Source organism: Macaca mulatta, chromosome 4 (genome assembly GCF_049350105.2).
Source record: "Macaca mulatta isolate MMU2019108-1 chromosome 4, T2T-MMU8v2.0, whole genome shotgun sequence".
In the NCBI taxonomy this organism is placed as follows: Eukaryota; Metazoa; Chordata; class Mammalia; order Primates; family Cercopithecidae; genus Macaca; species Macaca mulatta.
The window spans coordinates 16,637,464-16,664,003 of record NC_133409.1 but is presented as its reverse complement, the minus strand read 5'-3'; the positions used below and the strand labels follow the sequence as shown (position 1 = coordinate 16,664,003).

The window sequence follows — 26,540 nt, the reverse complement described above, 5'->3', positions numbered from 1 at the left end:
GGAAAAAAATGATTAAAGCTTGAGCAATGAAAAAGATGATCATTTACCTGATAAACAAGTTTTTATTTAGCAACTTTTCTTTTTTGTGTGTGTGTGTATTTCTTTTTTTGTAGAGATGGGATTTCACCTTTTGCTCAGGCTAGTCTTGAACTCCTGGGCTCAACAGATACAACCACCTAGGCCTCCCAAAGTGCTAGGATTACAGGCATGTCCAGCCTATTTAGGAACCTTTTCCATACAACCAGTCAAATTCCAGACAAAGCTGATCAGATTCCACTTACAAAAGGGAATGCTCATTTTTTATTGATCCATTGATACTCAGTTTTCCTTTGTTTTCAACAATAAAAGGACAGCATGGAGAACTATATTGTTAGTACCCTAATTTTAGAAATTGATGAGGTGTATCATTTTCATCTGCTCACATAAACTGGCATAACTTTTTACCACAGGTGGCCGTTTCTGAAATGAAAGTTACACTAATCAAACACTTAGCCCCACATGCCTTGGTGATTTTAATGATATGATTTGTTGCTATGAGACAAAAACATGTTGTGCGGGAAATAATCTGTTAGAAATCATATGACCTTGATTCAAAGGCTTTTGATTAACAGCACTAACATCCGCTTTCTGGAAAAGAAATAAACCCTGTGATTAGAGCTTGGTAGTCCTTTTAAAGCAAATAAAACAGTATTAGCCATTCATTAATGGATATAGGAAGCAAAAATGGCTTCAAACATTAAAAACTTCCCAAGATACTTTCAGCTCTTTCCTCTTAAAGGCTTTTAAGGCCACTGGCAAAGTTTCTCCTCTTTTACTTTGTCTTTCTCCTTCCTACTTCTGGAGGGAGACACCAATTAAACCAAAAAACCCCCAAAACAGATGGACAGCAGAAGAGAATTAAGATAGTCTAGAGCAGTGGTCCCCAACCTTTTTGGCACCAGGGACCAGTTTCATGGAAGACAATTTTTCCACGGACTGGGGAGGGGGATGGTTTGGGGACGATTCAAGTGCATTACATTTATTGTGTACTTTATTTCTATTATTGTTACATTGTAATATATAATGAAATAATTATACAACTCATCATAATGTAGAATCAGTGGGAGCCCTCAGCTTGTTTTCCAGCAGCTAGATCTGGGGGCGATGGAAGACAGTGACAGATCATCAGGCCTTGGATTCTCATAAGGAGCATGCAGCCTAGATCCCTCATGTGCGCAGTTCACAATAGGGTCTGCACTCCTATGAGAATCTAATGCCGCTGCCGATCTGACAGGAGGCAGAGCTCAGGTGGTAATGCAAGTGGTGGGGAGCGGCTGTAAATACAGACAGAGCTTCACTTGCTCACCCATTGCTCACCTCCCACTGTGTGGCCTGGTTCCTAACAGGCGACAGACTGATACCAGCCTGTGCCCTGGGAGTTGGGGGCTCCTAGTATAGGAGACCTGTGCCCTAGAAAGTATTAATAGATTGTGCAGTCCTAAATGGCTTCTCTTTTTCTGTAAGTCGGCTTTGTAACTATTGAGCCTTCGTTCATTCATCTATTGAGTGTCCCCTGGGTGCCGGTGCTATCCTTGGAGACACGGTAGCAAGAACATAGACACAGTCTATGTTTTCACAGAGCTTATGTTCTAGTAGGGAAGGCAGGCACGAAGTTGACAGGTAAAAGTCATGCTTACTTATGCAAACCCATGATAGGAACTATGAAGGAAGCAAAACAGGGAATGGGATAAAGTAACTGGGCGAGGAGGCAGGCCTCTTTGGACAGGTGATATTTGGGCTGAGTTCTGAATGGCAAGAAGTCAGTCTGAAAATCTAGGGCAAAAACATTCTGGACAAAGAGGGTGGCAAACTCAGGATCCCAAAGGAGAGGACAAGTTTGGGATATTCAAGATGAAGCCAGAGCTTACTGGGCCAGTGAGAGTGTCGTGGGAGGCAAGATCTATAGGGGCTGGAACCTGATCAAGCAGGGTAGATTGTAAGTGCAGTCCACCAAGACAGTTCTATCTACAGCTGGGTTTGTAAAGGGTCTGCTCACACAAGGCTCATCAAAAAGCAGGGCTGGCCCCTACCTGGGGACCTGATAGCAGTGGCATTTTTTGCTTTTTTTTTTTTTTGAGATGGAATCTCGTCCTGTTGCCCAGGCTGGAGTGCCGTGGTGCCATCTCGGCTCACTGCAAGCTCTGCCTCTGGGGTTCACGCCATTCTCCTGCCTCAGCCTCCTGAGTAGCTGGGACTACAGGCGCCCACCACCACGCCCGGCTAATTTTTTGTATTTTTAGTAGAGACAGGGTTTCACCGTGTTAGCCAGAATGGTCTTGATCTCCTGACCTCGTGATCCGCCCGCCTCAGCCTCCCAAAGTGCTGGGATTACAGGCGTGAGCCACCGCGCCTGGCCATTTTTTGCTATTTTTTAAACTGAGGGAAAGGAGCAGTGGTGACCTACCCTGTTGCCCTGAAACTGCAACTGGTGATCTGGACCCCCTGGAATATATCCGCCCTGCCCTAAGAAGGCTGCCAAGGTGAAGCCTGTGCAGTAGACGTTGTCCTAGACCATAGGAGTCTCTGTGGGCCTGTCTTCCATTCTGAGAGCAGTCCCTTCAAGTCCTGGTCTCCTTTGTCATCCAGGTGCAGGGATAGACCTACGTGGATTCGTTTCTCCTCCTCCCCCTCTTTAAACCCCTACTACTTGTCATGACCAGGCCTAAGCAATATCAGGGCAAGGGTCACGGGGTCCTGCCAGGAGACAGTCTGGGTTGGAGGGGCATGGTCACTTTTGCCAGAAGCAGGATGATCGGAAGGACCCAGGTGGTGTCATGGGTCAAAGGAGACAATAATAGATTGAGTCCAGGGAATCTGACCACACTTGAGAGACTAGCTTGGGCACGTCGCCAGGTCACCCAAACAGTTTCCTGAGTCTAGGCAATGAGAACCTGGAGGCCACACTAGTGAACGTACACATTATTTGTCTTTCGTTCTGTACTTGAGGCCATCATTCCTCTGAATGTCCCTTTGAAAATGTAGATGGCTCCTGACTGCTTTACCAAACTAAGAATACAGTTCTTTTTTGTTTGTTTTTGAGACGGAGTCTTGCCCTTTTGCCCAGGTCGGAATGCAATGGCACAATCTCAGCTCACTGCAGCCTCCATCTCCCAAGTTTAAGGGATTCTCCTGCCTCAGCCTCCCAAGTAGCTGGGGTTACAGGTGTGTGCCATGACACCCAGCTAATTTTTGTATTTTTAGTAGAGATGGGGTTTCACCATGATGGCCAGGCTGGTCTCGAACTCCTGAACTCAGGTGATCCGTCCGCCTCGGCCACCCGAAGTGCTGGGATTACAGGTGTGAGCCACCGTGCCTGGCCTTAAGAATCAATTCTTAGCCACATTCTCACCCTTCCCATTTCGATTTCAACCTACCAGTCACTTTTTTGTTTACTTGCCAGTTTTATTTTGCTGTACATCCCTATATGTATCCTATCTACATGGCAGGCAAACTTGATTATTACTTTTATAATCAGCAAAAGAATTTTAAGATCAATGAGGGTTACTCTTAAAAGAATCAAAAGAATTTTAAGATCAATGAGGGTTTTTTAAAAAAATAAACAAAACCACTTCCTTCTTGTCCTAACTAGTTATGCCTCCTCCTGGATCGTCTTATGCTTATGTGGGTAGCTTGGATCACTAGGAGGTGCTCATTGTTCATCTTGCAGGGCTACCATTTGGCTCTTTTCAGTCCTCTTGCATCTCTCACATTTCCCAACACCTTACCCCCTTTGGGCCTGGGCCATTCCCTCAGAGCTCTTCCCTCTCACCCTTACTTGGTTCCCTGCATCTCTCCTCTGGGCTTTTAGTTCTATTCTTTTGCCTAGTCAGGCAGGCTGCCCTTCCCTGGGGACCCTGCTGCTCCTGGTCCTGGCTGGGACCCACTTTTTCCCAGGTTGCACATTCACATAAGTCACTGCCAGCTCTGGCTTTGCTCTGAGCCCAGCCCTCTTCAAACAGCCCTGGCTCCAATTGCAGGTAGGCTCTAGCAGGAGAGGACCAAGGAAGTTGGAGGGTGTTGCCAATGGGTTGGCTAGTTCCCAGGAGGATGAGCGAAGTTTTCATTCATTTACCTCTTCTTAAGAGGGAGTGGGGGCTGGGCGTGGTGGCTCAAGCCTGTAATCCCAGCACTTTGGGAGGCCGAGATGGGCGGATCATGAGGTCAGGAGATCGAGACCATCCTGGCTAACACCGTGAAACCCCATCTCTACTAAAAAATACAAAAAACTAGCCGGGCGAGGTGGCGAGCGCCTGTAGTCCCAGCTACTCGGGAAGCTGAGGCAGGAGAATGGCGTGAACCCGGGAGGCGGAGCTTGCAGTGAGCTGAGATCCGGCCACTGCACTCCAGCCTGGGCGACAGAGCGAGACTCCGTCTCAAAAAAAAAAAAAAAGAGGGAGTGGGGTGTGCGTGTGTGTGCACATGCACGTGTGTGTCCACTTGGGGGAGGAAAGGACAGAGCAGTGATTCTATATCTATCATACAGATAATTTTTCCTAGCCTTGGATTTGGGACATGAAGGAAATTATGGTAGGAATGGTGGTGTGAAAGAGGTTCTTCATGGTTGGATTTTCCTAAGAATCTTACGAAAAGAGGAGCCTGTGTAGACTTTTTTGAAAAGTTTTTTGAGCTTTCCAGTTAGAATACCAAACTGGTGATTTCACATATGTTTTTATTTAGGACAAAAAAAAGTGAATTTTGTGAAAACAGTCAAGTAATCAACAATAGAGAAATATAGCAAACATCACAGAGGTGGTAACAGATGTCTGGACCCCTCAGCTGGTATCAAGACACAAATGAGCATGGAGCTTATGACTCCTTTCACACGAAGGAGCTAGAGTTGATGTTCCCTGTTCTCTTTGTCGTCTTCATCTACAGATGGCCATGACTACCCTCGAGCAGCCTACCAGCAAGTGATCCAGCCGGCTCTGCCTGGGCAGCCGCTGCCTGGAGCCAGTGTGAGAGGCCTGCACCCTGTGCAGAAAGTTATCCTGAATTATCCCAGCCCCTGGGACCAAGAAGAGAGGCCCGCACAGAGAGACTGCTCCTTTCTGGGGCTTCCAAGGCACCAGTAAGTATGACAGGCCCAATCTTCAGGCATTTTTAACATGGAAAGGAATTATGCCAATGCAAGGAAGATGTAACAGAATTCTCTATAGGTTTGCTAATCCACGTTAGTGAGTAAGTCACACAGGAGAACGCCCAATGTAGACTTTTCAGGTCAGGAGGAAATGGAAGCTGATTGACAAGGATCTCTATCAGACACAGAGAGCCACTAGTGACTAGTCGAAATTCTGTTGAAGGAAAGGTTCTTCAGATGTTCTCCAAGTCACACCCCTTTCTTTTATTTTCAGATCATCTGAATTTTTAATCCACAAAATAGATTTTTGTTTTTACTATGACTGACTTCCACTGTAGCCAATTCTTTATATATCTAGTGTCTATTCCTGTTTAAGCCTATTTCTTTCTTTAAAATGTTAAATTCAATTAATTTTTGGTCAAAATTTAAAATGACCTGTTCTTTTCTTTTTTTGAGACAGCGTCTTGCTCTGTCACCCAGGCTGGCGTGCAGTGGTGCAAACTTGACTCACTGCAACCTCTACCTTACAGGTTTAAGCGATCCTCCCACCTCAGCTTCCTAAGTAGCTGGGACTAGAAGCACGCGCCACCATGCCCAGCTAACTTTTGTATATTTTGTAGTGATGGGATCTCCTTATGTTGCCCAGCTGGACTTGAACTCCTGGGCTCAAGTGATCCACCCACCTTGGCCTTCCAAAGTGCTGGTATTACAGGCATGAGCCACTGCGCCTAGCTTATTATTTTCTTTTGTAATAAAAACATTCATACATGTTGAGTACCATCATTAGGTCTCTCCTATGCTTCTTTAGAAAAACAACTCTGTATTTTCATGATTTCAGTTGTCTAACTCTTCAATCTTTTTTTTTTTTTTTTTGAGACGGAGCCTTGCTCTGTCGCCCAGGCTGGAGTGCAGTGGCATGATCTTGGCTCACTGCAACCTCTGCCTCCCGGGTTCAAGCTATTCTCCTGCCTCAGCCTCCCAGGTAGCTGCATGCCACCACATCTGGCTAATTTTTGTATTTTTAGTAGAGATAAGATTTCACCATATTGGCCAGGCTAGTCTCGAACTCCTGACCTTGTGATCTGCCCGCCTAGGCCTCCCAAAGTGCTGGGATTGCAGGCGTGAGCCACCATGCCCTGCCTTTTTCATCATTTTTTCCCCTTATTCTCTTTGGATTTTTCCTTTTCTCTTAATTTATGGATCTAAAATATACAGATAAAACTCATGTAAATGGAGCGTCCTGATTTATGACAATATTTGGAAGAAAGTAGATTAAATGTTTACTTTTGCTCAAAAACAACTTTTATATACCACTGTAAAACTAGATTCTGTTTTTACTGCATAGACTAAAATATGAACTTACTATTAGAGTGGATTTTTCAGAAATACAGAAAGTGGTAATTAGTTTGAAAATTTCATTGAAAGAAAAAAAGTCCACTTTATTAACAATGGTGAAGAGGCACATGCCTGCTTTCTCTTTTGCTCAGAAGCCCACAAACCCTCATATTTTCTTTCAAGACAGATCTCTTTTTTCTCTTTTTCTTTTGAGACAGGATCTGGCCCTGTCACTCAGGGTGGAGTGCAGTGGTGCGATCTCGACTCATTGAAGCCTCTGCCTCCGGTGCTCAAGCCATCTTCCAACCTCAGCCTCCCAAGAGTAGCTGGAACTACAGGTGCCCGCTACCATACCCAGCTAATTTTTTTAATTTTTTGTAGAGAAGGGGTCTCACTTTGTTGCCCAGGCTGGTTTCAAACTCCTGGCCTCAAGTGATCCACCCACATCAGCCTCCCAAAGTGCTGGGATTACGGGTGTGAGCCACCGTGCCGGGCCAGATCCCTTATTTTTCTAAACCATAAATACATGGAGTTTAAACGATGGAATTAGGTAAAATGTGATTTTACAGCAGGATAGGCACTGTTACAGAAGAAATATCTAAAATTCCAGGGAAATAAATAAAACGTTAGCATCTTTATGAAATAAGTTTGGTGTTGAATAGGAAAGAGAATAGTAATTTTTAAAATAAACTTTTATTTTGAAACAATTTTAGACTTACAAAAGAGATGCAAAGATAATACAGAGTAATTGGTTTTGTAGCATCAATTTAAGTCTGCTCTGGTCTTCTTGATCTATTTTATCATTTTAGGATAATGAAAAATAAGTTCAGATAAAGGAGCTAGGCTGGGCATGGTGGCTCACACCTGTAATCCCAGCACTTTGGGAGGCAGAGGTGGGTGGATTGTTTGAGCCCAGGAATTTGAGACCAGCCTGGGCAACATAGCGAAAACCCATCTCTACAAAAAAATGCAAAAATTAGCCTGGTGTGGTGGTACATACCTGTGGTTCTAGCTACTCAGGAAGCTGAGGCAGAAGAATTGCCTGAACCCAAGAGATCAAGGCTGCAGTGAGCTGTGATTGTGCCACTGCACTCCAGCCTGGGTGACAGAGTGAGACTCTGTCTCAAAAACTAACAAACAAACAAACAAAACATACATACACATACACACAAACCCATCCAACTGAGGCTGGGCATGGTGGCTCATGCCTGTAATCCCAGTACTTTGGGAGGCCAAGGCAGGAAGATCGCTTGAGGCCAGGAGTTCGTGACCAGCTTGGGCAACATGGTGAAACCCCATCTCTACCAAAATAATACAAAAATTAGCCAGGCGTGGTAGCTCATGCCTGTGGTCCCAGCTACTCAGGAGGCTAAGGTGGGAAAATCACCCAAGCCCAGGAGGTCAAGGCTGCAGTGAGCTGTGATTGAGCCTGGGTGACAGAGCAAGACCCTGTCCCAAAAAAAAAAAAAAAAAAAAAAAAAGAAGAGAAGCTAGCTAAGTCTCCTCTTACTGATAGTTTGAAAGAGAACTTTAATTCTGAAAGTTTACTCTGTCATTAATTTCCATGGTGTTGTTTTTATACAGAAGTTTTTGAATATTATCAAGGCTTTAACATTTCTTTATCATATAAGCAATCATCTTCTATAACAACTAAGCAACTTTTGAAACAGTTTTTTTGGTATAAAAGAATTTAATGCAAAATAACTGGAATGGGTTTTTCTTGGAGAAATAAAAAAAAGAAAAAGAGAAAAAAATATGGAATGGGATCCCCCCATTAGATGAAAGCTTATGTTATAGAAATTATTTTCTCTATATTAATAAAAATATGAAATAAAAATAATCTTAAGCATTCATATTTTCAAAATATAGTACAGTTGAGATTCTGTATAATTTTATTTCAAATCCTGTTACATAAGACTTTTAGAATTCCCGATTACTCTTTGGGTAAAAATATGAAAAGCATAAGCAACAATCTATAAAAACCGGGCATATACATAGAGATTTTGTAGTCAAAACATTTTTTTAAAATTTATAATATGACACAATTTCAAACACACAACAAATAACAACATCCATGTTCCCACTACCCAGATTTTAAGAATGTTAACATATTGTCACATTTGCTTCAGAATTTTTTTAAAGAAATAAAACATTATAGAGACAGTTTTAGTCCTACCACCGGTTCGCGCACCACCACAGAACAGGGCCACTAAAGAGCCTGCCTCCTCTGGCAGCCAGGAAGGTGGAGAATCAGAAAGCCAACACCGCTGTGGCCACTGCAATGGTTGGATCAGTTCTGTGCCACATAGATCTCCACTGGCGAACAATGGATACCCATGCCCTGCCCTCGATGCTTGTGAAGCTGGTAACAGGGCACTGGGAGGCTTTCTGGGGAAAACCCAGCACCTCATCACCGTGCTTACCAACAAAAACCACAGAAGCAGCAGAAGCGTGCTCTCCATTTCCTTCTGCCCTGCAAATCTCACACGAGGGCGTCTGATTGTTCATCTCAGCAGAATGCTCCTGGGAATACTGGCAACCAAAATAATAAAGATGCTATCTAATATGGTAACAACTTCTTTAAAGGGTCTTCAAAATCAGATTTCCATTTATATGTCAACAGTACAAATACTTCTAAATCTACATGGCCCTCTTTACCTTTTGATACATAATTGAATGTTACCTATTATGAGCTAAAAGTCATGTCTTTTTATCTGAATGCCTATAACATCAACCATCTGTGTCACCTGTCATACTACTTTGTTTTGTTGGTGACCTTGTCTGCCCTGTGTATGAGACTTGTTTTTCCAATTAAACAAATCTTGAATAGAGAAATCAAATCCTGCTTCCCTCTTTGGAGTCAGAGCACAGGCCTTCACATGTGGCAGCCAGCTGAACTGCTTATTGACTAAAACTCCATGGAGCTCCCTTCTTCCTTCTGTCTCAGATAAGAAATAGAGGCAGAGGAGAGATAGCCCACTGGGATCTTCCCATAGTTCTAAAAGGCTTTCTGTCCCTGAAGGTTTGCCTTTGTAAAGAATGAAAATGGACTGTAAATGTATTCCTTTCTAGGGAACAGCCGCATCACCAGCCACCTAATAGAGCTGGCACTCCTGGGGAGTCCTTGGAGTGCCCTGCAGAGCTGAGACCACAGGTTCCCCAGCCTCCGTCCCCAGCTGCTGTGCCTAGACCTCCTAGCAACCCTCCAGCCAGAGGAACTCTAAAAACAAGCAATTTGCCAGAAGAATTGCGTAAGTTGTTTGCAACATTGTTCTCTCCTTCTTCTTGTGAGGTCTTGTACTTTGTGATGGCTGGATGATCACTCGTCCCTAATCTCAGATTTTTTTTTTTTTGAGACGGAGTCTCGCGCTGTCGCCCACTCCTGTCGCCTAGGCTGGAGTGCAGTGGTGTGATCATGGCTAACTGCAGCCTCAACCTCCTGGGCTCAGGTGATTCTCCCACCTCAGCCTCCTGAATAGCTGGGGTTACAGGTGCACACCACCACACCCGGCTAATTTGCTTATACTTTTACTAGAGACGGGGTTTTGCCATGTTGCCCAGGCTGGTCTCGAACTGCTGGACTCAAGCGATCCACCCGCCTTGGCCTCCCAAAGTGCTAGGATTACAGGTGTGAGCTACTGTACCTGGCCTCATAACCTCAGCTATTTCTTATATACACAGTAAAATAAAATGTACTTTTTTTGCTTTTTGCTTAAAAAGTAACCAGCATTTTGTATGAATGTTTTTAGTGATTCTGACACCACTAGTAACGCTCAAAAACTGCTTACCTCTAGATTTCCTTAAGCACATACTCCAAAAACAAATAACCCCAATGCCTTTTCCCTCTTCTAAATGATGCTTTTGAGTGGACTTGTCCCTGGGTAAATTGATTGGATGTCCATGTGGTATTGGACAGGGACCCAGCGTCTCACCATAAGTTAGCAGCAGCCATCAAGAACGAGGTCATTTCCTGTAGGAATGAGCAATCTTGTTTGGAAAAAACCATCTCACATTCTCCATACTGCATCACAACCAAATGCAAAGTAAGCCTTTTATTTAAAGAAACATTCGACTAAGCGTAAGGTGATGATTCTTTTTCCACATTTTGCTGCCAGAACCAGAAATGTTGAAATATCACCAAAATGTTCTCATATTAAGGTCAATCAGGACAGTAATTTCCAGAAATCTTAAGAAAACAGCCACTATTTGTGAGAGTATTATATGATGTGCTTGCTAGAGAAGCTCGGGTAATTCTAATATGCATTTTCCAAATCTGGGAACCTCTTTGAACCAAACCTGAAACAAAGCCTTTTGCATCTGCTAATTCCTTTTGGGGGATCTGTGCTGTTTAGTCATTGACAACTCTGAAAGATTTCTATGACAATGATTCATTGCTGTTTTCATTCAAAACATTTTATTTCTGAACATTTTCTTAAGATCGTAATCATTTTAATTTTGAGCATTTCTGGAGAACAGATGCTGCCCCGCATACGTTATAGTCCTGATATCAGTCTATAGATCATATATATCTTACCACAATCTATAAAGGAAGTCCTAAAATACGTAAGAATTGGGTGAATGTTAGGTGTTCAGAAGTAAATTGAGTGCCATCAATATATCTAGCTGCTTAAATGTATAATATGACCATTATACACACTTCCATTTGGAAGGTGTGTTTCAAAAAACCTCAGAGTAGATACAGATTCGTATTTTCTCTCCAGCTCCCCTTTCTTCTCCATCCTCTGCCCCAAGGGCTTCCTGAGATTTAACTGGTCCATTCCAGACTAAAAGCCAACACAGAGATTATTCAGCTTTCACATTAAAATGCTAGTCAGACAATTTCCCTAAGACTTTAGCCTGAGAAAACACTGGTTCATCCTGACTGGGTTAAGCTTGTCCAAACGGTACTGTCTGCTGCTCTAAGCTGACCCAGGGATGAGTGACGGACTCTGTGATGTTGGACTGCCCAGAGGCAGTGTCGCTCCTTCAAGCTGCTGAAGTTTTTTTTTTTTTTTTTTTTTTCTAACATTTCTGAGCTGTGCTTTGGTCTACTCCAAACTTCCTGGCCTTTCTCCAAAAGTGAGTGGATTGCGGGGAAGAAGGGAGCGGGGGAACCACTTTCTCACTCTCCTCCCACTTGCTCTTGTCAGAAGAGCGAGCTTTCAGGGCAGCGGAGAGCATCAGGAGATCAAAAGGAGACACTGCTGGGTGGCCCCTTAGCAAGTTTTAGCTTCTTTGCCTGCTGTGAGAGTATTCCTTGGGCACAGTGCCAAGTGTCTCTAAGAAACTAGGCGGTGCCTGATCTTAAGGACTCCGGGATTCTGGGTGGTAGATTTCTTGTTAACGCCTTGCGGTTTTTCAGAAGCCCCCTTAGGCTTGTCTGAGCCTGCCAGTGCTCTCCTCTGTCACTCTGATTTCCATTCACGCTGAGCAGTCTGCACTCCCTTGGACAGACCCGCTGGCATTTTGGGCCTGAGGAGCTGTGCCCTGAGGACAGCAACCCATACAATGCAGGCATAAGCTCTTAGAGCACCCCCAGCCCAAGGTTTCCCCTTATTATTCCAGAAGGACAAAAGATATTACATAAAATTTAGAAGTTTGTTTAGAATAGAATAATTTGACCGGTTTCTAATAAATGTAAACATTTTCTCTTAGGGAAAGTCTTTATCACTTATTCGATGGACACAGCTATGGAGGTGGTGAAATTCGTGAACTTTTTGTTGGTAAATGGCTTCCAAACTGCAGTAAGTATTTTGTCCAAATAGATAACTGAACAGTTAGAGTGAGTACAATGGAGAGAAAAGCAGCAGAAGAAAAAGTGTAATAGCTTTTGGTGTTTTAAATGATGTTATTTGATTTATGTGATTATGCATTGAATGCTTATAGATTTAGGTAATAATTATTTTCTAGATTTTAAACTATCTGAAGTCTCCAGCATTTTTTCCCTGTATGCTGTTTGAGTGACCCCACGTACCTGTGAACAGCAAGATCAGCGCTAATGCTGACCATATATGCAGCTAGCCCCTGGCCTGAAGGAAACGCCGGACTCTTGCTGCACTTTGTACCTTTGTCCTTTCTCACCAATCATACCCACTTTGGTTGAGCTTCCCGTAATGCAGGAAGCTGCAGGCTTCACCATGGTCACCTGCTTATTTAACAGAGTCCTTTTGTTCTGCACTGGGTTATGAAGTTTGAAGTAGAACCCTACAGCCCGAATCCCCCACTGCACACAGCTCTGTTTCCACACCTTGACACAGTGATGCTTCTGGATGGGCGATACTGGCCAGGTTTGGGGCTGGTCTAATCCAGTTCCAGGGGAGGCTGACCTAACCCAGCCCTGACCTAACCGCTGTGATCCTGGTCCCAGAAATCTCAGGAAACAGACACTGCGCCTGTCGCCCTGCGGTCCCTTGACACAGTACAGCTTAAAGCCATGTAAATTTTTCTCTATGATAAATAAAATACCACACGATGCTACTCAGGGGACTGGCTTTCCTCAAACACTGAGATAACTTCTTTTCCTTTCCAGAGCCCTCTTCTAGGCCTCTTCTAGTGAATTCTAGAGAGTGGTGAAAAATGAACGGAAATATGAATATAAATGTCTATGGGTAAAGAGGGATACTTAGTAACTAAATATCCCCTTTTAAAGTTATTTAGTATTGTTTAACAGGAGTTTTTATTTGAAGGTTTCTTTATTCTATAAGATAATTTTTTTTTTCTTTTTGAGACAGAGTCTCGAACTGTTGCCCGGGCTGGTGTGCAGTGGCGCAATCTTGGCTCACTGCAACCTCCGCCTCCCAGGTTCAGCCTCCCAAGTAGCTAGGATTACAGGTGCCCACTACCATGCCTAGTTAATTAAAAAAAATTTTTTTTAATTTTTATTTTTAGTAGAGATGGGGTTTCACTATCTTGGCCAGGCTGATCTCAAACTCCTGACCTCATGATCTACCCGGCTCGGCCTCCCAAAGTGCTGGGAATACAGGTGTGAGCCACCACACTCGGCCAAGACAATTTTTTAAAAAAATGAAAATGAAGGTTCTTTTTTTAAAAAAGCATACAACTTATACAATCCAACTCCATAATTATATAGAGACTAATATTTCCCTTACTCATTTCTGGTATAAGAAAGCACTGTAGTGGCCAGGTGTGGCTCATGCCTGTTATCCTAGCACTTTGGGAGGCCAAGGCGGGCAAATTGCCTGAGCTCAGGAGTTCGAGACGAGCCTAGGCAACATGGAGAAACCCCATCTCTACTAAAATACAAAATATGGCCAGGTGCAGTGGCTCACACCTGTAATACTAGCACTCTGTAAGGCTGAGGCAGGCAGATCACCTGAGGTCAGGAGTTCAAGACCAGCCTGGACAACATAGTGAACCCCTGTGTCTACAAAAAATACAAAAAAATTAGCCGAGTGTGGTGGCACACGCCTGTAGTCCCAGCTACTTGGGAGGCTGAGGCAAGAGAATTGCTTGAATCCTGGAGGTGAAGGTTGTAGTGAGCTGAGATCTTGTCACTGCATTCCAGCCTGGGTGACAGCAAGGCTCTGTCTCAAAAAAAAAAAAAAAAAAGCTGGCATGCTGGTGTGCACCTGTAGTCCCAGCTACTTGGGAGGCTGAGGCACAAGAATTGCTTGAATCTGGGCAGGTGGAAGTTGCAGTAAGCCGGGATCACACCACTGCACTCCAATCCAGCCTGGGTGATAGAGCAAGACTCTGTCTCCAAAAAAAATAGAAAAAAAGAAAGCACTGTGGCAACTGTGACATAAAATCAAATTACACTGGTGTGGTGGTGTGCGCCTGTAGTCCCAGCTACTTGGGAGGCAGAGGTGTGAGGATCACTTGAGTCCAGGAGTTGGAGGCTGGCCTGGGCCATATAGCAAGACCAGGTCTGTGATATAAATAAATAATAAGACATAAGGCCAACATTTCAGAAAAGATATTACTTTTTGTCATTTCCAAAGACACATACTGATTGCCCCTGGAGAAGAGCTTAGGTTTTGTTTGTTTGTTTATCTTAGCAACCAGGGGCTGCTTAGGCAGAATTTAAATCTGTCCCTGACCCTCATCTCTATGAAGACTTGTGGTAGAAATCACAGAGCCCAGTCCTGGACAGCTAAGTTATTATGGAGACATCCAGATCCCCTTAGTGGAAAGAAACACTTAATGAGTAATTTAAGGAGAGTGTAATAAAGGGCCTATTACAAAGCTTTGGGTAGGTTTTAGAGAATCCAATTTTATTGGGGATAGTGCAGTATGCTGGCACTAGCAAAAGCAGGGAGTTGTTACTGCCCCTAGTTCTAAAGACGCAAAGGAGGAATTCTCACTGGAACATGAAGAGGATGGCTATAGTAGTTTGCTAGGATTCCCATAAAGTACTACAGACTGGATGGCTTAAGCGTAGAAATTTATTTTTGCACAGTTCTGGAGGCTGGAAGTCCAAGATCAAAGTTTCAGCAGGGTTGATTTCATCCTGAGGCATTTCTCCTTGACTGGTAGCTGGCTGTCTTCTCCTTCTGTCCTCACATGGTCTGTCCTCTGTGTGGACACATGTCTGTGTTCTAACCCTGGACACCAGTCCTACTGGATTAGGGCCCACACATATCACCTCTTTTTACCCTAATTACTTCTCTAAAGGTCCTATCTCCAAATACAGTCACATTCTGAGGTACTGGGAGATAGGGCTTCAACACAGGAATTTTGGGAGCACAATTCAGCCCCTAATAGTAGCTGTGTGGAGGAATGATCGTGACAGGAGCTATGAACTTTGGGAGAGACTTGGAGAAACAAATGGAAGATATCCAGCTCATTGCACTACCCAGGATGTCCACCTCAGTAGCTGGGAATAATTTAGAGTGCTTGAATAATAACAATAATCACCATTTTTTATTTATTTAATTTTTTGAGACGGGGTCTTGCTCTGTCACCCAGGCTGGGGTGCAGTGGCATGATCTCAGCTCACTGCAACCTCTGCCTCCCAGGCTCAAGCAATTCTTCTGCCCCAGCCTCCTGCGTAACTGGGATTACAGGCGCCTGCCACCAAGCTCAGCTAATTTTTTTTTTTTTTGTATTTTTAGTAGAGACAGGGTTTCACCATATTGGCCAGGCTGGTCTCATACTCCTAACCTCAAGTGATCTGCCCGCCTCAGCCTCCCAAAGTACTGGGATTACAGGCGTGAGCCATCATGCCCGGCCAATTATCACCATTTATTGAGTGCTCATTTCCTGCCTGGCATTATGATAGGCCTTTTCCATGTTAACTCATTTAAGTCCTCACAACCACCCTAGGAAGTCAGTTTATTAACCACATATTACAAGTGAAGATAAAATTTAGCGAGTTCTAGTAACATTTCCAAAGTCATGCAGGTGGGAAGTGGCAAAGCCAAGATAGAACCCAAGCTGTCCATTTCTTCTCAACCCTAACACTATATTGCTTCTCTCCCATATAATATCAATGGATTAGCGACACAGTCACAGAAAGCTACAAGAGCGTTCTCAAGAGTAGTCACTGGCCATCACACATTTGAAAACAGGAGTCATCTAAACCAAAATAACAGCCATTCCATTTTTCATGTAAAGACACATATTCTGAACTCTGTACTCTACGTATGTGATAGTTTGGCATACACAGGGCATGGTCTCTTTCCGTAGGAAGCTTAGCATCAGGTTGAAAAGACACAGCAGACATAAATGAAATATGTCCTGAATAAAAGAATGTTATCATATGTGTTAATTGTCCAGTATCATTAGTGGTCACAATGGGGTAGAGTTAGGTAAAGTGAGGAAGAGGAGGAGATTGGCGTGTGGGAAGGATTCACAGAGCAGGGGGGCTTGTGCTCTGCTTTTAGGATACAGGGGACACCAATGTGGGGAGTAAAGTAGACAGGATATGTGGGGAAAAGAAAGGCGAGGCTGGATCATGGATGGCACAGAAAGCCTGTTGAAGGGCTGGGACTTGACTTGATCAGTCCTAAACAGTGGAGTGACATTTATTTTTTATTTTTTATTTTTGAGACAGGGTCTTGTTCTTTTGCTCAGGCTGGAATGCAGTGGCATGGCCACAGCTCACTGCAGCCTCTACCTCCCATGCTTAACCCATCTTCCTGCCTCACCCTCCCGGGTAGCTGGGACTACAGGTTCATGTCACCATGTCTGGCTAATTTTTTGTATTTTTTGTAGAGATGGAGTCTCACCATATTTCCCAGGCTGGTCTTGAACTCTTGGGTTCAAGTGATCTGCCTGCCACAGCCTCCCAAGTGCTGGGAATACAGGCATGAGCCACCGTGCCTGGCCTGGAGTGACATTTAGGACAAGTAATCTGGGAGCAGTGCAGCTGAATCACATAACCCCTCCCCAGGGACACTCTCCCTGAGTCACCCATTCCAGTATATGATCCTTCTTCCCGTCAAGAGCACCTCGTGAATACACACATGCACGCGCGCACATACACACACACACACACACACACACACACACACACACACGGCAGTATAAGCCTGAGCCCAAGAAGGGCCTTCTTATTTGGTTTCTTATAAAATAAAAAAGAACTGATCTTTCTCCTTTTAAAATATCCCTTCAAAAACTTGAACACTGATAGTAAATATCAGTCTTTTCAAGGCCTAAGAGTTCTACTTCTGACTTTCATCATAAACTTCTTCCCTACCATTTCAGTAATTGTTTTTGTGACTGTTCCTGGCTCTGCTCCAAGTTTCATACAATCCTTTTGAAACATATAGATCGAAACTGGACATAATACCATAATAATGACCTCACTAATGCAAGTAAAGCACCACAATTGTATCTCAGTTACTTGTATGCCACACATCCATTAAAATGTTCCAGAATTATGTTTGCCTTTCAAATTTCTAAATTATAGATGTATAATGTATGTATATTGCTGGCTTATATCCAACTTAGTGGTATACTGTGTCACTCAGATTTTTAAAAACCTGATTATTGTGTAGCCATAGATATATTTTGATGTGTATCAGAATATCCTAATTATGGACATAATATTAACTACTTAAATGCCTACTAATGTTGAAATAGGGAATATTTTCAGAAAATTATATTTTGTTTTTTAGACCTATGTGCTCCTCCTTGCAAAAAGCATTCGTTAAGTTTTGGAGCTTGAAATGTATCTAGTATCGTGTTTTCTTCTGCTCTGTATCTTGAGAGAACCTCTCAGTAAGGGCCAGCTCCCTCATCTTTTTCTTGCAGATTGACATATTTGAGGATAGAATCCGAGGCATTGATATCATTAAATGGATGGAGCGCTACCTTAGGGATGTAAGTACATTCCAAAAATCAGAGGTTGTTTTCTGGTGAGAAAGACAATGAGCTTACGAAGTTGTTTTATGAAAGAAACCCTGGCATACCCACCTAAGTCTGAAGCTGAGAAGGCCCCAACAAAGCCTCCCTTGTTGGAAGCTGTGCAAAGACTTGGAAAGGAAGGATGGGGTCGCCCTCTTGGACATGCACAGGCAGGAAATAACGGTCAAACCAGACACAGGTGGTTGATAACAATCAGAGGAAACAATCTTTTGACGAGAATAGGAAAGAAGGAAATGAAGGCGGAGAGTGGGGAGAGAGCAGCAGAATTCAATTTAATCTGAGGCCACCCCAAGTGTTTTGTAGAACTGGGCGGAAGAGGTTTCCCAGGCAGCCTCGCAGGCTGCACAGCACACCACCCCCGAGGTGCCCACGCGCAGCCCCGTGATTTGTTCTCCACTGAGAGCATCTATACCGGCCACTGGGACACGTTGTGCTTTAACAAGATCGAAATTGATTGCTGCCAGCATGTCCGTGTCTGCTGCTTCTTTTGGAGGGAGCTGGTGGGGGACGGGAGTCTCAGCAGGCTGGGGTTTTGCACTTTTCCTTTTGTCTGCAGCCTGACGTTTGCTTTGTGCTGAAGGGTCTGTTCCTACCGACTGTGCTAATGTGTACACGCAGAAGACAGGGCAGTCAAGAGTGCAGTGACTGGCAGCTCAGAACCAGCTGGGGGGAGGAAGGGTGCTTCTCACCGTTGGTGTCGCAGTGCCTTTTCGCCACGACGCAGACTCCCTCAGTGATTCGGGCTCTCATTAGAGGTTCATTAATGATGGTTGTGGACAATGGTAGGCAAAAGCACATCTCTTTGGGAGAGCCCCTCTCTGAACCATTTGCTCTGCATGTTCGAGGTGGGGCTGGGCTGGAGACGGAGGGAGAAGCAGAGACAAGAGTCTGCGTGAGTGGGGGCCAGTGCTTCTCTTTCTATGGAGGATGAGCCTGGCCCCCTGTCCGCAGTGTGTCAGAGAATGCCCACAGTCCTGCTGGTCAGTTTCCAGCCCGCCTTCACCAAACAGACCACACTTTACACTTCCATAAACATGCCTTTCTCCCTCTCATTAACAGAAGACCGTGATGATAATCGTAGCAATCAGCCCCAAATACAAACAGGATGTGGAAGGCGCTGAGTCGCAGCTGGACGAGGATGAGCATGGCTTACATACTAAGTACATTCATCGAATGGTGAGTGGGGAGGAGATCACAGCACCTCACTGTCCCCTGCAGATACCTTGTCCAGGGAAGTCCCATTCTTCCCCAGAGACCAACTGAAGGCAGCATGATGCTGGGTGAAGAGCACCAGGCCTGCAGTGTCAGGGGAGGGGCTGTTGTTTCTCACTCCATCTACCTCAGGGACTGTGGGCAAGGCACTGCACCTCTGGGACTCAGTTGTTCCTATCAGTTGCAAGGGGAGAGCAATCTGTGATCTCTAGGATCCAAGATTCTGGAAAGACGTGCTCTGCTGGCTTAGCTGTTTACCAGCAACTATGAAGTCCTAGGAGGCGGGAGACAGGGCAGTGAGGAGGGCTGGCTCCTGCAGCTGTATCATGTTCTGTGCCCTACCTTTTCAGAAAGGCAGGTGGCGTAGTGAAAGGGACACCTGCTGTTGCATCACGTGGGCCTGGTTAAAGTTGGCTTCCTCACGTACAGGCTGTGTGATCATGGCTCCACTGCTTAAACTCTTTGTGCCTCAACGTCCCTATTCACAAAATGGGTTGCTAAAACTTACAGGGTTGTCGTGAAGATGAAATGAAATCATGTTTTCAAAATATCTGGTGCATATCAGATGCTCAAACAAGGGAAGGGAGTGTTCTTAGCTCATGACAGGTGGGGAACTATGGGGCCTGGTTATACTCAAATCATTGGGAGACATTGATGATATTCAACTTGCTCAGCATGGGATCAAACTAGAACATTTGACGGAAACAATCACCCAGCTTTGGAACTGGCTGTCTTATGGGCTACCACTCCTCCTGCTCCCCGTGATCATAGATGCTGTGAAGACAGTTTCTGCTTGACTGGGATACATTGCTACACTTGTGATTTTCAGGCTGTCCTGTGGAGTTCCCAATGGGTGTCCATACGTGCTGGAGGAGGGGCTGGGTCTGTGCCTCCCACCCCCACCTCAGCCAGAGCTGGTTCGTACTTCTCAGGCTTGTTAGTTGACCGAGGATTCTGAGATTTTAAAAGGCTTGGAAAATCACTGGACTAGAACTGATAAGCTCCATTTCAGCTCTAACACTCCATGAGGCGGAAGGCACCTGGAATGGGCATAGAGTGTCACTAAGACAGGAAGATGGGGAGGACACAGTCAGGCTGTCTCGGGGCACACAGCTTTATCTCAGGGGAAGCAGACATAGGTCCCAGGTCTGTCCTGTGGGTCAGCAGCGTGGGAAAGGAGCAGGGTGGGTGTTCCCATCTGAGTTTTCACGGTCTCTGTCTCCCTTTCCACCAAGTGCAGACCACTCATGTGAGCTCATACCCAAGCCGAAGGAAGAGCCGAGGCAAGGGGACGGGGTTAAAAAATGAGGCCAGGGAGTCAGGAGATAAGGCTCCCTCCTCTTCTGGTCTCAGCCAGTCTCGCAGCCCTTGTACAGTGCTCCGGAAAGGTATCATTTCTGGGAGTAAACTGCCTTAAAAGGTCATGGCTGGCTCTGGGTGCTGCCGGCCCCTGGTTGTCTGATGCACGACTGCATGGCCTCAAAGCGCCCGATGTCCTGTCTGCATCTCTAGCAACCTGCCAGTCCCAGAAGCTGACAGCTGGTGCGTGGGAAGGGCTCGAGGCCTCAGCCAGTTCCTAAGGAAACCTGTCTAGCTCTGTGGGTGTGTGGTGTAGCCAGGCAGTAATACACAGCGTGGCCTCAGAGCTTGTCTGACTGTACCAACTGGAACCAGACTGTCTCCAAACTTGGTTTCTTGGGCCACAATGTCTTGGGCCCTTACTCATCACAGAAGGGGTCGAAGAGGTCAGATACAGAAGTGCCTTCCTGCCTGCCTGGCTGACTTCCTGGACCCCTCTAGGCAACAGAAAACCCTGGAACAATAAGAACTTGGCCATGACAGAGGTAGTGCAGAGGTACTGATGAGTAACTGCATCATAGAGTGAATTAGTTTACAGAAACTCAGTATCTGGAAGGATGAGAGAAAATAAAAATGCACTGCTGCTGGCTGGCCCCTCCACAGGCTGGGCAGCCTAGTGCACAAGCCAAACTTCACAGTATACGGAGTCCTTCACAGTATACGGAGTCCTAGAAGTCAGACAAAACTCAGCGCTTCACTTGTAACTAACTTATGTACTCCATCCCCTTCCTTTCATGTGTACTTGGTGCTGGAGTGGTGGGTGCTTCTAGCTGCACAGTACTTGGGTCATTTTAAAATATGTTCTTGGTGTTATCTTCTGGTTTTTGGAGAGAGGTGATTCCGAGAACACACCCTGTGGAGGATTTGTGTGTGTTGTGTGATCGTGTATGTGTGTTTGTGTATGCGAGTATGTGAGAGTGTGTGTTTATGAGGGGTTTCTATGGTGATTTCAATAACGGCCATCACCACTGTCACTTTCTTCTCTGTTCTGTTATTTCCATGCACAATGAAAACTTCTCAGTTACAAAAATGAATTGGAAGATGAGATGGTTGGAAATACGTAATTCCTCGTCTCCTTCTCATCAGATGACCAAAAGCTTTGTGCTGGTCACAGGATTTGGAAGACTCTAACTCCTATTGAAAATTCTGATTTTTTGAGAGAGCTCTTGGTAGCTAAATCCTCTTGGGCTACCGCAGTGTCAGAGCATATTGGAACTGGTGTGAGGAACCTAAAGCCTGGCAGACGGAGCTCTTCACAGTTGACAGCCCCTCTCTGCCAAGCCCATCTTGTGCTTCAGCCACAGTGCATTAGTAGCTGGTCCCAACCACATCAACACACTTTCACACCTCCAGACATTTGCTCATGCTGTTGCTTCTGCTATGAAGGTCCTTCTCCTTGCCTCTATTCTCCCTACTTGACCAAGATATTTTCTTTCAGTGCCCAAATGAACCCTCTTTTGTAATTGTCCTTCCAGTCTCCGATGTAGAATGGATGGCCCCCACTCTGGGCTTCTGGAGCAGTTGTTCATACTTTTCACCCTGCACTTTGGTTGGTAATTTCCCTTTCTGCCTGCCCACTAGACTCCTGGCTTTGTGAAGATAGGGACTGTATCTGTGGTGTTCTGCTAAGCTGGCTCTCCTGATTTATAGCACTTACCTACTTCCATGGTATAAATACTCTCCAATACCAGTTTCAAGCTATCAGTGTAAGCTGATAACTGGTGGTGTAGCCAGTTTCAAGCTATCAGTGTAAAGTCACTGAACACAGAATTAGGAAGAGATGCACACAACCAGCTTTTGTGAGCTGCTGCAAGCCAGTTCCAGCATACCCTGGAGGTGTATCCTAATCCTTCAAACCCAAAGTCAGACATAGAATGTGACTTCTAATAGGCCGCCAATAATCGACTGATGAGTGAATGGAATAGATGTGTAATGGGGAGGCCTTAAAATGCTAAGTGTGTGGCACTCAAGTATGGAATCAGAAGAAAAATGCCATGGGACGTGCGTGATTATGGGTACCATTAACTCCTCACCCTCATTCCTGAAATTAAACCTTCACATTTGTTTGGTTTCAGATGCAGATTGAGTTCATAAAACAAGGAAGCATGAATTTCAGATTCATCCCTGTGCTCTTCCCAAATGCTAAGAAGGTAAACAAAGAAACAAAATCCTCATAATTCAATCTTTGGTTTTCTTTGCCATCTGGGATTTTAAGTGGAAAACATTGTCCATTGTTTTTTTCTTTCTTTTCTTTTTTCTCTTTTTGATATGGAGTCTCGATGTGTTGCCCAGCCTGGAGTGCAATGGCACGACCTTGGCTCACTGCAACCTCTGCCTCCTGGGTTCAAGTGATTCTCCTTCTTCAGCTTCCCAAGTAGCTGGGATTACAGGTCCCCGCCATCACGTCTGGCTAATTTTTGTATTTTTAGTAGAGATGGGGTTTCACCATGTTAGCCAGTCTGGTCTTGAACTCCTGACCTCAGGTGATCTGCCTGCCTCAGCCTCCCAAAGTGCTGGGATTACAGGCGTGAAACACCGTGTCTGCCGTCGATTCTTTATCAGTCCTTAAAGATAACAATGTTACCAGAAAGCTCAACAAGTTGTACCACTCAGTTTAGCAGCATGAATCTGAAAGGTTTTAAAGCTATCTGATAGGATCACTGCTGTCCTAATTGTTCAAAGAACCACTGCACACAAAGTTTCTGTTTTAACTCGAGAGAAAAAGAGAAGGTTCATGTGATACTTCTTATCTCTTGTACATCAAAGTTCAGATGTGTATGGTTTTTGCTGGCTGTTCCAGGGAGGCATTTCACTGCACATAATTCAGCTCTCAAAGCTAATGATTACAGGAATTAAATCTACAGTTACCAGAGTGAACTTTGCTATGATTCATATGAGGCTTTTCACACCAGAAGGGTCTGCCAGTAAGTTTGGAGAATGGGGGCAAAACCATCTGAGGCCACATTCCAGGTTTGGGAAAGGGAAGGCGGCGGTGGAGTAAACATGCTGAGAATCAGACCACAGTACCCTCAACTCAGACCCTGTTTCACCCTGGAGGGATCCTCAGATATCAAGACTGCACTGAGACCTCTGCCCTGGATGAGGGAGGCTCCAGTTTATGGGAATGGGACACTCAGGCTGTATGATGCACAGTCTGTACAATGGCACACCTTTCTATCCTCCCTGCGCTGCCTTTGCCCAGAGTTTCACTGCTCTCACTTACCTTTGAGTCTCCTTACTGGTCTCATCTCCACTTTGACCTTGTGCTAGCCATCCTCTGCTCTGCCATCAAAGACGAACATCCAAAATGTAGGTCTGATCTGTTTCTTGGTAGCTTAAAAATTGTGTGCTGTTTTCCCATTGACTACAAGATCATATCCACCTTTCTTAGCATGAGCTATGAGACCTCTCAGAAGAGGACTGTGTCCCCTTGCGTAGATCTCTCTCATCATTCTCTGTACATGCTCTGTGCTCTGGTCACCCTGGACCACTTCAGCATGCTCTCACACATGCTGTGTTCTTTTGTATCTCTGTGCCTTTGCCTTTTCTGTTCCATCTGCTTGCGATGCCCTTCCCTAACTCGCCTGCCTAGTGAACTCTTACTTACCCTTATATCACCCAATCTCTCTAGCCTCCCCAACACCTCTTTTGCTTGTTTGTTTGTTTTGAGACGGGGTCTTGCTCTGTCCTCAGGCTGGAGTGCAGTGGTGTGATCTTGGCTCACTGCAACCTCCGCCTCCCGGATTCAAGCGACTCTCCTCTCACACAGCCTCTCAAGTAGCTGGGACTACAGGGACATGCCACTACGCCCAGCTAATTTTTGTGTTTTTCGTGGAGACAGGGTTTCACCATGTTGGACAGGATGGTCTTGTTCTCTTGACCTTGTGATCCACCCGCCTAGGCCTCCCAAAGTGTTTCTTTCTTTCTTTTTTTTTTTTTTTTTGAGAAAGGGTCTTGCTCTGTCACCCAGGCTGGAGTGCAATGGTGCAATCTTGGCTCACTGCAACCTCCACCTCCCAGGTTCAAGCAATTCTCCTGCCTCCGCCTCCCAAGTAGCTGGGGTTATAGGCGCTCGCCACCATGCCTGGCTAATTTTTGTATGTTTAGTAGAGACAGGGTTTTACCATGTTGGCCAGGCTGGTCTTGAACTCCTGATCTCAGGTAATCCGCTTTCCTTAGCCTCCCAAGTGCTGGGATTACAGGCGTGAGCCACTGCGCCCTGCCCTGACACCTCTTTACCTCCATGCTGATATATTTCATTGTCCTTTTCTTAAGAGCGCTTAATTCTAGCACCTTGGATCAATGGTATGTGTTTGGGTTGAGGGTACTGGGAATAATTGTTTAGAATTATTGGAGCATGGTGGTATAAAAAATAGACCAAATTTTCATTGGTTTTGTTATTATTTTTAAATGTCCTTCAGAGAATGCCCATATTGCCTGAGCTCAGCACAGGCCGCTCTCACCACCTGTCCCCTTGGTACACTATTGACTAGAAAATCGTTTGTTGACATTTTGCTTTCATCCTAAGATTTGAAGTCCTCAAGGCAGTCCCTGCGTCCTTTTCATTTGGGCATCCTCAGTACTCAGCATGATGCCTGCCATGCAGCAGGTGCTGCTTCTAAGCACATCCTACAGTACCTAGAGGAGTCCCGCCCTATAGTCCCTGGGAGTTAGACTCAAAAGCAAAGGCCTTACCGAGGCCTACAGGGTGCTATCCGATACAGCCCCTTCTACTTCCTCCGCACGTACTCACTCTGCTCTACTCACCGTAGCCTTGTTGCTTGTGACCAGGCCCAACACACTCCCTCCACAGGGCCTTCGCACTGGCTCTTCTAGCTGCCTGGACCCAGACAACCACAGAGCTTGCTTCTTCCACTCTTTTAGGTCTTTGCTCGTTTTCTCAGTGAGACCTCTCCTAAGCACCCTATTTTAAACTGCAAATCTTTCACCCTTGCCCCAGCACTCCCTGTCCCCTTTCTTGTTTAAGTCTTCTCCACAGCATGCGTCACCATTGAACACACTATCCATTTTACTTATGATCTGCCTCTCCCCACCAGAATATCCACTCCATGAGGGCAGTCTGACACTGCACCCCCAGGATCCCTGGCTAACAGTTTCTGCCTCTGCCTGATCACTGAGGTCTGATGGGCTCCCTCTACTGCAGGCCAGACCTGGGGCTGCAGTGAAAGGGCAATTAATTGATTTAAGCCTACAGCCCTGGCATACTTCTTCTGAAGTCACAGGGGAATTCACATCACTCTGTGTGACCTCTGTCCTACCCCTTTTATGTGAGGGTGGTGAAAAGCACGTTGAAATGCAAAGGGTAGGTAGCCTGGGAGACTGACAGAAAATGCTGTGCACATGTGGTTTTTATAATGAGATATACAGCTTGTACCCGGAGCCAAGAACATTTCACATGCTAAACCTTTCCAAAAGCAAAACAGCACAACTCCCAGGGTAGTTTGGTAGGAAACGCCCATGGAGGGAAAGCCAGAAATATTTGGGAACGGAGCCTGGGATCTGGAATCCAGGTTTTTCTCTAATGACCTTTGCTCCTGTCATTCTGTCTCCCATAGGAGCATGTGCCCACCTGGCTTCAGAACACTCACGTCTACAGCTGGCCCAAGAATAAAAAAAACATCCTGCTGCGGCTGCTGAGAGAGGAAGAGTATGTGGCTCCTCCACGGGGGCCTCTGCCCACCCTTCAGGTGGTTCCCTTGTGACACTGTTCATCCCCAGATCACTGAGGCTAGGCCATGTTTGGGGCCCTGTTCTGACAGCATTCTAGCTGAGGCTGGTCGGTAGCACTCCTGGCTGGTGTTTTCTCTGTTCCTCCCCGAGAGGCCCTCTGGCCCCAAGGAAACCTGTTGTGCAGAGTTCTTCCCCGGAGACCTCCACATACCCTGGCTTTGAAGTAGAGTCTGCGGCTGCTCTGCATTCTCTGCTTTTAAAAAACCCATTGCAGGTGCCAGGGTCCCACATGTTCCTCCTGACAGTTTGATGTGTCCATTCTGGGCCGCTCAGTGCTTAGCCAGTAGATAATGCAAGGGATGTGGCAGCAAATGGAAATGACTACGAACACTCTCCTATCACTTCAGGCTACTTTTATGAGTTAGCCAGATGCTTGTGTATCCTCAGACCAAACTGATTCATGTACAAATAATAAAATGTTTACTCTTTTGTAAGA

General features: G+C 45.3%; 2 protein-coding genes across 7 annotated transcripts in view; one reads left to right on the top strand and one right to left on the bottom strand.

The window, feature by feature from the left end:
• Window positions 1–26,538, top strand: part of TRAF3IP2 (TRAF3 interacting protein 2) — a 47,710-nt gene extending 21,172 nt beyond the window's left edge. The window contains exons 4-10 of one of the 3 annotated variants that reach the window (XM_077998417.1): window positions 4,915–5,107; window positions 9,524–9,702; window positions 12,107–12,195; window positions 17,669–17,737; window positions 18,842–18,958; window positions 22,429–22,503; window positions 25,930–26,538. In XM_077998417.1, coding sequence (XP_077854543.1) covers window positions 4,915–5,107; window positions 9,524–9,702; window positions 12,107–12,195; window positions 17,669–17,737; window positions 18,842–18,958; window positions 22,429–22,503; window positions 25,930–26,076 — 869 coding nt within the window. In that variant the 3' untranslated portion in view covers window positions 26,077–26,538. 3 annotated transcript variants of the gene reach the window in all.
• LOC100427957 (uncharacterized) overlaps window positions 1–26,540 on the bottom strand; it is a 121,151-nt gene that overhangs the window by 16,878 nt on the left and 77,733 nt on the right. For all 4 annotated transcript variants that reach the window (XR_013416166.1, XR_013416167.1, XR_013416168.1 and 1 more), the window contains exon 2: window positions 18,472–18,638. Coding sequence is in view for 1 of the 4 variants with exons in the window: in XM_077999289.1 (XP_077855415.1) it covers window positions 18,472–18,638 (167 nt within the window). In the remaining 3 variants the exon portion in view is untranslated. The remainder of the gene's footprint in view (window positions 1–18,471; window positions 18,639–26,540) is intronic.